The sequence below is a fragment of the Giraffa tippelskirchi genome, chromosome 4, assembly GCF_054371585.1.
Source record: "Giraffa tippelskirchi isolate mGirTip1 chromosome 4, T2T-mGirTip1v1.2.pri, whole genome shotgun sequence".
In the NCBI taxonomy this organism is placed as follows: Eukaryota; Metazoa; Chordata; class Mammalia; order Artiodactyla; family Giraffidae; genus Giraffa; species Giraffa tippelskirchi.
The window spans coordinates 123859691-123873163 of NC_137278.1; the positions used below are offsets into that span (position 1 = coordinate 123859691).

Genomic DNA, 13473 nt, shown 5'->3' on the forward strand with positions numbered 1-13473 from the left:
ATGACTCCCCATCTGAGAAAAGGTTTGACAAAAGTTTTAGGTAGTAAAATATATCCCCCTAAACTGCCTGAAAGTTATCCTTTGCCCCAGGTCCCAGTTACTAGCTTCTGAGCACAGGCACACACAGCTTCAAATGAGTTACCAGATGAAATGTAGTTGGTAAACAGTAGCAGACAGCACTGGGGCTAAGATCTGTGTAAAAACCATACTACCAGCTATTTTATTGTAAATTTGTTTGAAAAACTAGAGGGGGTGGGGGTAGGATTCCGAAGAAGACTGAAAAATAACACCATTAGTAAGTGGCAAGGGTAGTCCATGTGTTACGGTTATAATTCAAACTCTCAAGGACAGCCTGCTGGTAAAGTACACAAACATCCTTTGTATTCTAAATACCTGCTTGTTTAGCCGGGTATTCCTTTCTCTCTACAGAAATAAGAATGTACAGGGAGAAATAAAACTCCAAACTTATTTCGGACTACTGATTCCCAAATAACCTAGATTGTGTTGTTTCCAGTTTGACCATGTTTACATGGATACCACCCAAAACCCACTGTTAGTAACATACTTAGAGAAAAACTCAGAAATTTTTCATTTTCAACTTGTACTGAAAAACCATGTTATTCTTCCTACAGCCAAAGAATTATGAAACAGCTTTATCATATGGGTTAGTGGAGCAATCTACACTCCAGCAGGAAGTGTTCATTTGTTTCATTTAGGTACTTAGTATTTATCTGAAGTCTGAAAATGATGCATCAAGAACTCAGCATTTCAACTTGAGAATAAAAATTCAAACATACCTTTTGTTGAATTCCAGCTTAAGTGATTTTTTTATGTAAATCTTGCAGCTGACGAAAGGCAAAAAGCAACCAATGTCTCTGCAGTGATTAGCCCGGTCTTTAAGACTATGGGTCACCTGCCCCAGGATTTTCTAAATGAACAAGGAATCCATGGGGCAAAATGACTTTTTCAAAGGTGGGCCAGAATGGAACGTATATCTCTTCACTTCAACAGAGAAGCAATGAAATGTAATCCTTTGAGTAACTCTTTTTGGTTGATGTTACCTTTGTCTCATCCTCATTTCATGTGATTAGCTTGGGACTGTGTCCAATGTTTCAACTTTAGAACTTTTTAGAAAAGTATGTTACCCCTCTAACACCTAAATTTGTATACAAAAATCATCTTTACTCCTTAACAAATGTTTTTCAGCATGACCAGTGTGCAACTGACATTTACATGACTTACAGAACCTGTCTTTTGAGAAACATATTTCTTTTAACTGAACCTCTATAATCATGACAAGAGATTGATTAAAATGCCAAGATAAGAAACAATTTATTATAGAGAGAAGAAAAATTTCTCATTCAAAATATAGAAATCTGTACAACTTTGCCACAATCAATATACATGAACTGTACAAATTTACACCAGTTCATAATTTACCAAATAAAAGATGACTAACAAAGTTCACAAAATAGATGGTGGTTTGTGGAAAAGACTTTTACCCAATTAAGTACAAGGAGAGTTACAAACCAGACCTCCACTTTCTAAAAATAAGAAGTTTACTCAGTCTTAGAAAACTACAAGCTAGCAAATGTACAGAGAGCTGGCTGGTGCTAACACCACAGTTGAGACAGTGTCTTTTTAAGGGTCTTTTTTTTTTTTTTTAAAGCCTGTTGCCAAGGCAGATTCTGGTCACTTGCTACTTTCAAGGCCAAAAACACAATACAAGATCTGACCATTTCCCCAGGTCATGCTTACTAGTTTGTCTTATGTACATTTATACATACTTAAGTGCTAGGTAAAAGTCTTGTCATAAAATTTCCAGTACTACCATGTTTAAAATGTTGAGCTTTCCTATTGAGCTGCCAAAAAGGATAACAACTTTTAAGTGTAATAGTGCAAATTTTCTCTGCAAGTTCTACTGCAGAGAAATACAGATTTGCATTAAAGGGACTGACGTAAAAATTTAGGTATCATGTCTGGGAGAAACTGAAACCATCCTAGGACTTCACTCCTAGCAAATAAGATGATCATTTACTTGGACTCACAGGCTATTAGAATCATTGAAAAGGTACTGTCGAAACTATGGCACTGTCACTTAAAAATTTTTTTTTTTTTTACCACTCTTATCTTGTGCCAGATCTTCACAGCTGTGACATGGTTTAAATTCCATAATCCATCCCCCCAAGGGGAGCCCACCCAAAGCAAAAATCAAATTTATCCATCCATTATAAGATGATCCATCCATAGACTATATCTTAACCTGATACAGTCATCATATTGTAGTTTTTGGAAGGGCTTGTTCTGCCCAAGAGAAGTTCCTCCTTACAGCTGATTCTGCTGTCTACCATTTGCACGTTGGTGCTGTTTTGGGTGCTACCTCCTGCTGGTGAGGCTTCGTACAGCACACAGATGGAGCCATCCTCGCCAATTCTGTAGGACACTTCGTACGGGTCAACCCAGAGCGTGAGTTCACTTGGGAGAAGCCTGAACAGCTCCTGACTGCTCAGTCCAATCCGCTGCGCCGCCTGTCCAATCAGAGGATCCATTTTATGGTTGATGCGAATACAACGGTAACCTGATCCCTTGCAGGGCTTCTCTGGGAACCAGTGATGTTTATAATGTTCTATAGAAGAAAAGAAGAGAGAAAACAATGCTTAGACGCCGTTACTCCGGCTCCCGCCTTAGTTTCCTTCTTCCGTTGGCTCCTTTGACTGAAAATGCCGAGTATCAACTTTTTTTTTTAAAGCCCAGCATCGCATTCGCGGATGTGGATGGATGGAAAACGAGCAGGGCAGGGTTTTAGAAATAACAGTTGCACGGGACAAAACAATCTCCGGGAACCAACCGGCTGAGTCTCCAAAACGGGAATCAGGCGCGCTGCCTGCGCCAGCCGGACGGCACCGGCGGCCAGGCGGGAACCTGTTTACTTTCTCCACCCCACCCTGGCCACACAATGGGGTTTATGACTTTGGAGGAGAAGCGCCACCGGAGTGTTAACCCCGAAGGGAAGGAAAACAAGCCACCCTAAACCACGCTCTGGGCAGGGCTGTAATTGTGCCAGTGACAAACCCGATGATTAATGGGCAGGGGTAGGAGGCGCGGGGAGAGACCGCACGTCCGTCGCGGGCGGGCTTCGGGACAGCCGCGCTGTTTTACCAACCCGGGCCCGACAGCCGAGCCCGCAACAGTTGGACCAGAGTGGGGGGAGGAGGCGTCGAACCCACCCCAGCCCCGCGGCTCCTTTGTCCCCACAAATACGCGGAACATCCGAGGACCGCAGCTCCCGCCTCGGTCGGCTTTAGTTTCTTTGTTGCGCGTCAGTTTTCTTCTCCCCTCCGTGGGCCAGCCGCGGGGGGGCGGGGGAAGGGAGCACCCTCGACCCAACCCCCAAGCCCTCCCCGGGACCCGCCGTTAGCGGCCGCCCGGCGCGCCAGCCACCGTCCCGCGGCCAGACTCGAGCGCGGTCGCCCGGGGCGCTGCGGAGACTCCCGCGGCCCCGACGGCCCGGCCCCAGCAAGTGCGGCCGCGTCCCCCCGGCGTCCCTCGCCCTCCTGCCACCACGGCCCGCTCACCTGCCAGCAGCTCCTGCAGGCTCTGGCTGAAGGTCTGCAGTTGTCGCTCGCTCGTGAGCCCCTTGGTGCGGAGGAACTTAGAGATGAAGGACACGGCGGCGGCGATCTCGCCTATCATGGTGGCGGCCCGACTGTAGAAGGGATGCATGGGGGCGGCGGGCGGGGGCGGCCCGGGGCGGCCGGGGCTCGGCGGCGCAGCCCCGACGGAGGAGCGGCCACCCCGGGCTCCCTCACAAGTCAGAGGGCTGAGAGGGAGAGAGGGCGTGAGCGGTGTACGGCTACTTTTTTTTCTCCTTTCTTTATAGTAAAAAAAAGTTATTTTCGACACAGGAGGAGGCAGGAAAAAGGAAGAGACGAGCGACGGCGGCCTGGTCACATCGCTCGGACCTCCCCAGCCGCCTCCACCTCCTGCTCCGCAGCCTCCGAAGCTCCCAACAGTTGCATTTCCAGCTCCGACGGGCTAAGAGACAAGGGGGTGGTGCAGCACTTTTTATAGAGCCGCGGAAAGGAAGTGGCGTAGCTGGAGCGTGACGGCCGACTCCAGCCAATCCAGAGATCGCACCATTGTGACGCAAGCAGATTCGGAGTCGGAGGGGGCGGGAAAAAGGGGCCAGGGGGCGGGTCCATAGACTGGGAAGAGAGGGAGGAGCTGACGTAATCCGCTTGTAAACAAATAAACCCCGGAGTGGCAGCCGAAGAAGGGGGAGCAAGTGGCGGGGGAAGGAGGAAACCAGGGGTGCGCGTGTGAAAGCCCCGCCCCCCCAGCCCTAGCTCCTCCTTCCCGTTCCAGCAACTCGAGGCACCGCGCCAGCGCATCCTCTGCAAGAGTACTCTGCCCAGGCTAGCCTGCGAGGAGGCGTAATGCTGTGCAGATAAAAGCAGCCCGGCTTAGGCTGTGTACACCCGCGCCGGCGGCACGGATACGTCTGCACGGCAGTGGCCCGCTGACTGTACTCGGTGTTTACATCCCGTCCCCGACGCCGAGTCTACGTGGCTGGCCCCACGGGCAGGATGAGCAGCGGGGTGCGGGTACCAGTGCTGAGGATACAGGGAGTGTGGAGGAAAGTGGAGCGAACCGGCTCTCGAGGGTTAGTAAGCCTTTTATGTTTGCTGTTTAGTGACATCAAGAGTCAAAAGGAGAGAAGAATGGAGTCCTTACTGAACCCGTCTTAAAACTGATAAGAAAGCCTGTTATTGAAGATAAGTATGGTAACCGCAACGTTTAATCTATAAACAGAAAAACATCTATATAATGCATTTTACACCGTTTACGCACAAAACCGAAGGTTTCTTTTTCTAAACTAAGTAACTGTCTCAGCCTTCGCGTTTTGCTGTTCTTTATAAAACAAGAAAATAAAGATAAAATTTGAAGGTTGTGAAAGTACTAGGCGCAGACATTTAAGGTTACTTGAAGTCCTACTTGCCAAACGGAGGGGGGGCGGGGGGGTGGTAGGTGGGAATAAGAAGGCGTGAGCCTGCTTAAACGATTAGGCCTGCGAGAGGGTTAACCCGAACTCCATTAAAGAGGAGGGGAAAAGGAAAAAAAAAACATGGTGAGCTGGGCAGATGGAGAAAGCAAACAAGAGGCAGAAGCTGAACTCTACCAGATGGAAATAAATATCCTGAGCTTAGTTGGTCATCAATATTGCAAAACACTACTGAGCCAAAGGGTATAGAAATGAAGGGAAAAGTACAATTTACCATAAAGCAGTAGGAGAAAAAAAATTGTTTGAATGAAATATGTAAAACTGGGCTTGAAAGAATAGCTTCTAGGTTATTTTTTCATTTATACACAATAATTATAGGTAGTTACATGTGAAATAAATACTTTACAAGATAGTAAAACTGAATTATTTAAAAGCATTGACATGAAAGTATTTTCTTTGAATAAATGCATCAGTGCATCAAAAATAATGGTAAATAGGTACATTCGTTTCCTTCTAGGACTCTACAGATAGAACTGTGCTTAAAAGTAAATGTCATGGTAATTACTTCCCTAGGGATGTGAAACCTCTTGCACTACTCAAAATGGAGATAGGGAAACAAGTAAATCCTTAAAATTACCATAGCCCTAGATCTACATTTTCTGATATCCTTCTAACCCCCACCACCCTTACTCATCTGCTCTGTTCATTTCCCTTACACCATCAGTCATTTGAGCATTAGGTTAGAAATGAGGTGAGTTTTTGTCCTTCAAAAATTTTGAGCTTGAACTGACTCATCTACAAAATAAAAATAATGAAATTAACAAAATATTAGGATCCAAATTCAGTCCTGTCTTCCAGCCCATATTTTCTCCACTACTTTTTCTTTTCTTTCATTGAAATATATTTGATGTATAATATCATGCTAGTTTCAAGTGTACTACATAATGATTTAACATTTGCATATATTATGAAATGGCCACTACTTTTAACTGCCTTCCCAGGCAGCAGCTGTACCCTTTCTGAATGCTTCTTAAAATCAGTAGAATAGAGTTAACAGAAAGTTGAACTCACATATTCTTGAAGAGGTTTTCCTCCCACTGTTTTCTATTGTATGTGTGTGTTTCCCACTTTAAATCATTCCTTTAAGAGATAAATGGATTTAAAAAATTACTCTTTTACACTAGGGTGATCTAAGGAGTACTCAGGAGGGAAAAAAGGAGGTAAATATTGGTCCTAAATGCAAGCTTTAGATAGTGGACAATGTTAATAGCTAATGGTTTTCAAATCTGGACATATATATGTTTAGTAATATTTTTCCAGAACTTTGATAAGGCTGTTCCCATTCAAGAAACTAGGAGGTATTTCTTGACATTTTGAATTTGTAAAGGCACTTCTCATCTTGTTAATATGCTAAACTACAGGGCACTCCCAACTACTTACAAACTCAACTCTTCCTTCTGTGTCCTTAGGCAAGTTATTTAACTTCTCTGCATGGTAATCTCCAAAAAATGGAAAGGTTGTTATGAGGACTAAGTGGAATAACTTTGTTGTTTAGTCGCTCAGTCGGGTCTGACTTTTTGACCCAATGGACTGACAGACTCGGCAGACTCTTCGGTCCTTGGGATTTCCCAGGCAAGAGTACTGGAGTGGGTTGCCCTGTCCTCCTCCAGTGTGTCTTCCCAACCTGAGGATAGAACCTGGGTCTCCCACATTGCAGACAGATTCTTCACTGTCTGAACCACCAGGGAAGTCCTTAGATAGATAGGTATATTAAATTGCCTGATAATATATATAATTATCAAATTTCTAAAACCTATAAAATTTTGAAAGCACTATTTAAAAAAAAAACACTTAAGTAATATGTCAAAACAATCCAAGAACCTGGGTTTCAAAATAAATCTGCAAGTGACAAATGTCAGATCTTTGGAGTGCTTAACAATTCAGAAGGTACTTTCTATAGAGGAAACTATCAGGCAACTAGAATCCTCAAAGGGCTGAGTTATATTCCCATCCCTGAACAGTTTGCTCTGGACTAACAAATCACAGCTCCCTGTAGACTTTTTGAGTAATTGTGTTAACCAAAAAAGGGAGAGATAAAAAAAGAAAATTTTATATAGGATGAGGGAATGAACTTCTTTCTCTATTTCATCAGTTCAGTTCAGTTCAGTTCAGTCGCTCAGTCGTGTCCGACTCTCTGCGACCCCATGAATTGCAGCACGCCAGGCCTCTCTGTCCATCATCAACTCCCGGAGTCTACCCAAACCCATGTTCATTGAGTCGGTGATGCCATCCAACCATCTCATCCTCTGTCATCCCCTTCTCCTCCCGCCTCCAATCCTACCCAGCATTAGGGTCTTTTCCAATGAGTCAACCCTTCGCATGAGGTGGCCAAAGTATTGGAGCTTCAGCTTCAACATCAGACCTTCCAATGAACACCCAGGATTGATCTCTTTTAGGATGGATTGATTGGATCTCCTTGCAGTCCAAGAAACTCTCAAGAGTCTTCTCCAACACCACAGTTCAAAAGCATCAATTCTGCGGCGCTCAGCTTTCTTCACCGTCCAACTCTCACATCCATACATGACCACTGGAAAAACCATAGTCTTGACTAGACGGACTTTTGTTGGCAAAGTAATGTCTCTGCTTTTAAACATGCTATCTAGGTTGGCCATAACCTTCCTTCCAAGTAGTAAGCGTCTTTTAATTTCATGGCTGCAGTCACCATCAGCAGTGATTCTGGAGCCCAAAAAAGTAAAGTCTGACACTGTTTCCACGTTTCCCCATCTATTTCCCATGAAGTGATGGGACCAGATGCCATGATCTTAGTTTTCTGAACGTTGAGCTTTAAGCCAACTTTTTCACTCTCCTCCTTCACCTTCATCAAGAGGCTCTTTAGTTCTTCTTCACTTTCTGCCATAAGGGTGGTGTCATCCGCATATCTGAGGTTATTGATATTTCTCCCGGCAATCTTGATTCCAGCTTGTGTTTCTTCCAGCCCAGCGTTTCTCATGATGTACTCTGCATATATGTTAAATAAGCAGGGTGACAATATACAGCCTTGACGTACTCCTTTTCCTATTTGGAACCAGTCTGTTGTTCCATGTCCAGTTCTAACTGTTGCTTCCTGACCTGCATACAGGTTTCTCAAGAGACAGGTCAGATGATCTGGTATTCCCATCTCTTTCAGAATTTTCCACAGTTTATTGTGATCCACACAGTCAAAGGCTTTGGCATAGTCAATAAAGCAGAAATAGATATTTTTCTGGAACTCTCTTGCTTTTTCGATGATCCAGCGGATATTGGCAATTTGATCCCTGGTTCCTCTGCCTTTTCTAAAACCAGCTTGAACATCTGGAAGGTCATGGTTCACGTATTGCTGAAGCCTGGCTTGGAGAATTTTGAGCATTACTTTACTAGCATGTGAGATGAGTGCAATTGTGCGGTAGTTTGAGCATTCTTTGGCATTGCCTTTCTTTGGGATTGGAACGAAGACTGACCTCTTGCAGTCCTGTGGCCACTGCTGAGTTTTCCAAATTTGCTGGCATTCGAGTGCAGCACTTTCACAGCATCACCTTTGAGGATTTGAAATAGCTCAACTGGAATTCCATCACCTCCACTAGCTTTGTTCGTAGTGATGCTTTCTAAGGCCCACTTGACTTCACATTCCAGGATGTCTGGCTCTAGGTGAGTGATCACACCATCGTGATTATCTGTGTCGTGAAGATCTTTTTTGTACAGTTCTTCTGTGTATTCTTGCCACCTCTTCTTAATATCTTCTGCTTCTGTTAGGTCCATACCATTTCTGTCCTTTATCGAGCCTATCTTTGCGTGAAATGTTCCCTTGCTATCTCTAATTTTCTTGAAGAGGTCTCTAGTCTTTCCCAATCTGTTGTTTTCCTCTATTTGTTTGCACTGATCGCTGAGGAAGGCTTTCTTATCTCTCCTTGCTATTCTTTGGAACTCTGCATTCAGATGAGAATATCTTTCCTTTTCTCCTTTGCTTTTCGCTTCTCTTCTCTTCCCAGCTATCTGTAAGGCCTCCTCAGACAGCCATTTTGCTTTTTTGCATTTCTTTTCCATGGGGATTTTCTTGATCCCTGTCTCCTGTACAATGTCACGAACCTCTGTCCATAGTTCATCAGGCATTCTGTCTATCAGGTCTAGTCCCTTAAATCTATTTGTCACTTCCACTGTATACTCATAAGGGATTTGATCTAGGTCATACCTGAATGGTCTAGTGGTTTTCCCTACTTTCTTCAATTTCAGTCTGAATTTGGCAATAAGCAGTTCATGATCTGAGCCACAGTCTGCTCCTGGTCTTGTTTTTGCTGACTGTATAGAGCTTCTCCATCTTTGGCTGCAAAGAATATAATCAATCTGATTTCGGTGTTGACCATCTGGTGATGTCCATGTGTAGAGTCTTCTCTTGTGTTGTTGGAATAGGGTGTTTGCTATTACCAGTGAGTTCTCGTGGCAAAACTCTATTAGCCTTTGCCCTGCTTCATTCTGTACTCCAAGGCCAAACCTGCCTGTTACGCCAGGTGTTTCTTGACTTCCTACTTTTGCATTCCAGTCCCCTATAATGAAAAGGACATCTATTTCATAGACTAGTAAAATTTAGGAATCAACACAAGTTTGAAAATCTTATTTTGCCAAAGATGTTATTTAAAGAATTACATTATCATCTGCTGTCACTGTCATTTCAGGGCAAAGATGACATTTTAACACCCCCAAAATAAGAAATAAGAAAGGTATCCATATCAGAAGCATGGTCTTTTTAAGTGAATAAATTTTAAATTTCACCTTTTGCATTTCAGTGTTTGGGAACTCATCAAAACTATTAATCTCTGAACAAGAGAGTGCTAAATTAGGCTTTTATGCTACTCATTGGACATGCTATTCCCACTGCCTGGAATATCGCCTCCCTTTTTTTGTTCCTAGCTAATAATCTGCTTATCCTCCAAGAAGACTTCCCTGACTCTCTGGACTTGTCTAAGTCTCTACAGTATTCTGCTTCCCCTTGCCCTCCGTACCTTCCTGGTACTGATCAGACATACTAGATTTACTATGTTTACTAATCCCTCTTTGTTTCTGGTCTGTAAATTCTCACAGGGTGGGCGTCTTCTGTCATTCACTATTGTGAATGCCTAAGAAACAGGCCAACACATAGTAAATGCTGTTAACTGATGTTAAATAGACATCTAAATACAAATGAGTCCATCAAAACCATGACTTGCAAAAACACACACACAAAACCCACAAAAAAACAAACAATAACAAAAAACAACCAGTAACAAAAACAACGTGACTTGCAGTTTGTCAGCTGACAGATCACACAGAGCAACTTGTCCTGCTTAAAATTGGACAGTCAATATTTGAGAAGATAAGTAACTCACCTCTGTGGCACTGTCTTTCTGGCTTCCTTGAGTGTTAGATTACTCCGTAGTGTTTTAGCTAAATGTTGTTTTAGGATAGGCTACATTTCCAAAGCAAATGGAATGGAGACCAAAGTGACTTGGATACGCTGCTTAAGAAATACTGTGGTAGTATCCACATCGCTCCCATTTAAAGTTTCTTGTCTTATTTCTCCACGTGTTATGTAGACACATTTTAGTATTTTTATATGTCAGATTATGCAGCGGTGTCCTTTGCTTCTTTGCCACTCTCTCACATTACCGTTCTGTCCTGAAGTTGTTCACAAGGAGTCCTTCCTAAACTCCAGGCTTCCACTTCATCCCTGTGATCCTGGCTTCCTGCATTATTGCTAGGAAAGTCCCAGATTTTTTTTTTTTTTTTTTAATGGCTGTATTACAGTTCACATTGGAAGAGTGAATGTCGACATTCTAGGAATCAGTGAACTAAGATGGACTGGAATGGGTGAATTTAACTCAGATGACCATTATATCTACTACTGTGGGCAGGAATCCCTTAGAAGAAATGGTGTAGCCATCATGGTCAACAAAAGATTCTGAAATGCAGTACTTGGATGCAATCTTAAAAATGACAGAATGATCTTTGTTCATTTCCAAGACAAACCATTCAATATCACGGTAATCCAAGCCTATACCCCAACCAGTAACACTGAAGAAGCTGGTTTAACAGTTCTATGAAGACCTACAAGACCTTTTAGAACTAACACTCGAAAAAGATGTCCTTTTCATTATAGGGGACTGGAATGCAAAAAGGAGGAAGTCAACCACCGTGAGGAGATGGAGCGGGAGCTGAAGAAGAGCCAGCAGTCCCAGATCAGCAGCGTCAATGCAGACATGGAGGCCCTCCGGCGACAGTAGCTGGAGGAGCTGCAGTCTGTGCAGTGTGAGCTGGAGGTCGTCTCGGAGCAGCACTCACAGAAGTGCCTGGAGAATGCCCACCTGGCCCCGGCTCTGGAGGCCGAGCGGCAGGCCCTACAGCAGTGCCAGCGTGAGAACCAGGAGCTCAATGCTCACAACCAGAACAAGAAGTACGCCAGTGACAAGTACAAAGATATCTACACAGAACTCAGCATTGTGAGGGTGAAGGCCAACTGTGATGTCAGCAGGTTGAAGGAGCAGCTGAAAGCCGCCACAGAAGTGCTGGGTGAGAAGTCCCCAGAGAACCAGCCTGTGTCTGGATACGACATCATGAAGTCCAAGAGCAACCCCAATTTCCTGAAGACAGACAGGTCCTGTGTTGGCCGGCAGCTCAGAGGCCTCAGGTCCAGGAGTCTGAAGGAAGGCCTGACAGTGCAAGATCGCCTGAAGCTCTTTGAGTCCCGCGGGACCTGGAGCTCGACTAGTTGCTCCCATGCAGCTTGGACACACCTCCTGGCCACAGCCCCCGTGCCAATCCTGCCCATCCCTTCATTTTTTATTGTCGTCCTTGTTCTTGGTCGTGTCGTCTGCATTGACTATGGTCAGATGCATGAGAGACTGGCCTGTGGGTGGCTCGCTCCACTCCCTGTGGTCTTCATCCAAGCTTTCCCTGGTTTCTGCAACCTGCCCCGCCTTGCCCCAGCTCCCTGTCAGTATTATGGCCCAGCAGCCTGGGATAAGCTAGCTCTTTCTCACCTCTCACGCACAGGCGGGACAGGAGGGGCCAGAGCTTGTGATGGGGGTCCCCTGCTGACAGCTCGAAGCCCAGGGAGGACCTGGAAGCCCAAGGAGGGGCTGAGCCTGCACCTTCCCCAAGGGCTTGGAGCAAGGGCAGCAGCTCTTACACATCCACTGAGCCTCACCCCATACCATCCTGGTAAACCCTTCACAGCCTTGGAAATGCTCAAAGCAGCCACTCCTATTTTTGTCCGTTTTTTATTAAATCTTGCACAAAACCTGAAAAAAAAAAAAGTAGGAAGGCAAGAATCACCTGGAGTAACAGGCAAATTTGGCCTTGGAGCACAGAATGAAGCAGGGCAAAGGCTAATACAGTTTTGCCAAGAGAACGCACTGGTCATAGCAAACACCCTCTTCCAACAACACAAGAGAAGACTCTACACATGGACATCACCAGATGGTCAACACTGAAATCAGATTGATTATATTATTTGCAGCCAAAGATGGAGAAGCTCTATACAGTCAGCAAAAACAAGACCGGGAGCTGACTGTGGCTCACATCATGAACTCCTTATTGCCAAATTCAGACTGAAATTGAAGAAAGTAGGGAAAACCACTAGACCATTCAGGTATGACCTAAATCAAATCCCTTATGATTATACAGTGGAAGTGAGAAATAGATTTAAGGGACTAGATCTAATAGAGTGCCTGATGAACTATGGATGGAGGTTCATGACATTGTACAGGAGACAGGGATCAAGACCATCCCCATGGAAAAGAAATGCAAAAAAGCAAAATGGTTGTCTGAGGAGGCCTTACAAATAGCTGTGAACAGAAGAGAAGTGAAAAGCAAAGGAGAAAAGGAAAGATATTCCCATTTGAATGCAGAGTTCCAAAGAATAGCAAGGAGAGATAAGAAAGCCTTCCTCAGCAATCAATGCAAAGAAATAGAGGAAAACAACAGAATGGGAAAGACTAGAGATCTCTTCAAGAAAATTAGAGATACCAAGGGAACATTTCATGCAAAGATGGGCTCAATAAAGGACAGAAATGGTATGGACCTAACAGAAGCTGAAGATATTAAGAAGAGGTGGCAAGAATACACAGAAGAACTGTACAAAAAAGATCTTCACAACCCAGACAATCACGATGGTGTGATCACTCACCCAGAGCTAGACATCCTGGAATGTGAAGTCAAGTGGGCCTTAGGAAGCATCACTACAAACAAAGCTAGTGGAGGTGATGGAATTCCAGTTGAGCTATTTCAAATCCTGAAAGATGATGCTGTGAAAGTGCTGCCCTCAATATGCCAGCGAATTTGGAAAAGTCAGCAGTGGCCACAGGACTGGAAAAGGTCAGTTTTCATTCCAATCCCTAAGAAAGGCAATGCCAAAGAATGCTCAAACTACTGCACAATTGCACTCATCTCACATGCTAGTAAAG

The 13473-nt window shown here is 44.4% G+C and overlaps 2 protein-coding genes and 1 long non-coding RNA gene across 4 annotated transcripts in view; 2 read left to right on the plus strand and 1 right to left on the minus strand.

Moving 5' to 3' along the window:
* Positions 1 to 1307: 1307 nt before the first annotated feature.
* On the minus strand, positions 1308 to 4037 carry BTG1 (BTG anti-proliferation factor 1). The gene is made up of 2 exons (XM_081592119.1): positions 3576 to 4037; positions 1308 to 2626 (listed from the first exon to the last, which is right to left on the minus strand). Exons 1-2 carry the CDS (start codon positions 3721 to 3723, stop codon positions 2259 to 2261), a joined length of 516 nt encoding a protein of 171 aa, XP_081448245.1. The 5' UTR covers positions 3724 to 4037; the 3' UTR covers positions 1308 to 2258.
* A 388-nt stretch (positions 4038 to 4425) lies between these two features.
* LOC145546136 (uncharacterized) overlaps positions 4426 to 13473 on the plus strand; it is a 58031-nt gene continuing 48983 nt past the window's right edge. For both annotated transcript variants that reach the window (XR_014082545.1, XR_014082546.1), the window contains exon 1: positions 4426 to 4663. This is a non-coding gene — a long non-coding RNA (uncharacterized LOC145546136). The remainder of the gene's footprint in view (positions 4664 to 13473) is intronic.
* LOC145544545 (uncharacterized) lies at positions 11212 to 12978 on the plus strand. The gene is given in 1 exon segment (XM_081587448.1): positions 11212 to 12978. A coding segment is annotated over 1 exon segment (1290 nt). The 3' UTR covers positions 12502 to 12978.

What these genes read in the sequence shown, in the direction of transcription:
- BTG1 (XM_081592119.1), bottom strand. Translation starts at nt 3,723, where the DNA reads ATGCATCCCTTCTACAGTCGGGCCGCCACCATGATAGGCGAGATCGCC. An exon ending in CCTGCAGGAGCTGCTGGCAG is followed by an intron (nt 2,627 to 3,575) that starts GTGAGCGGGCCG and finishes TTTCTTCTATAG; the next exon opens with AACATTATAAACATCACTGG.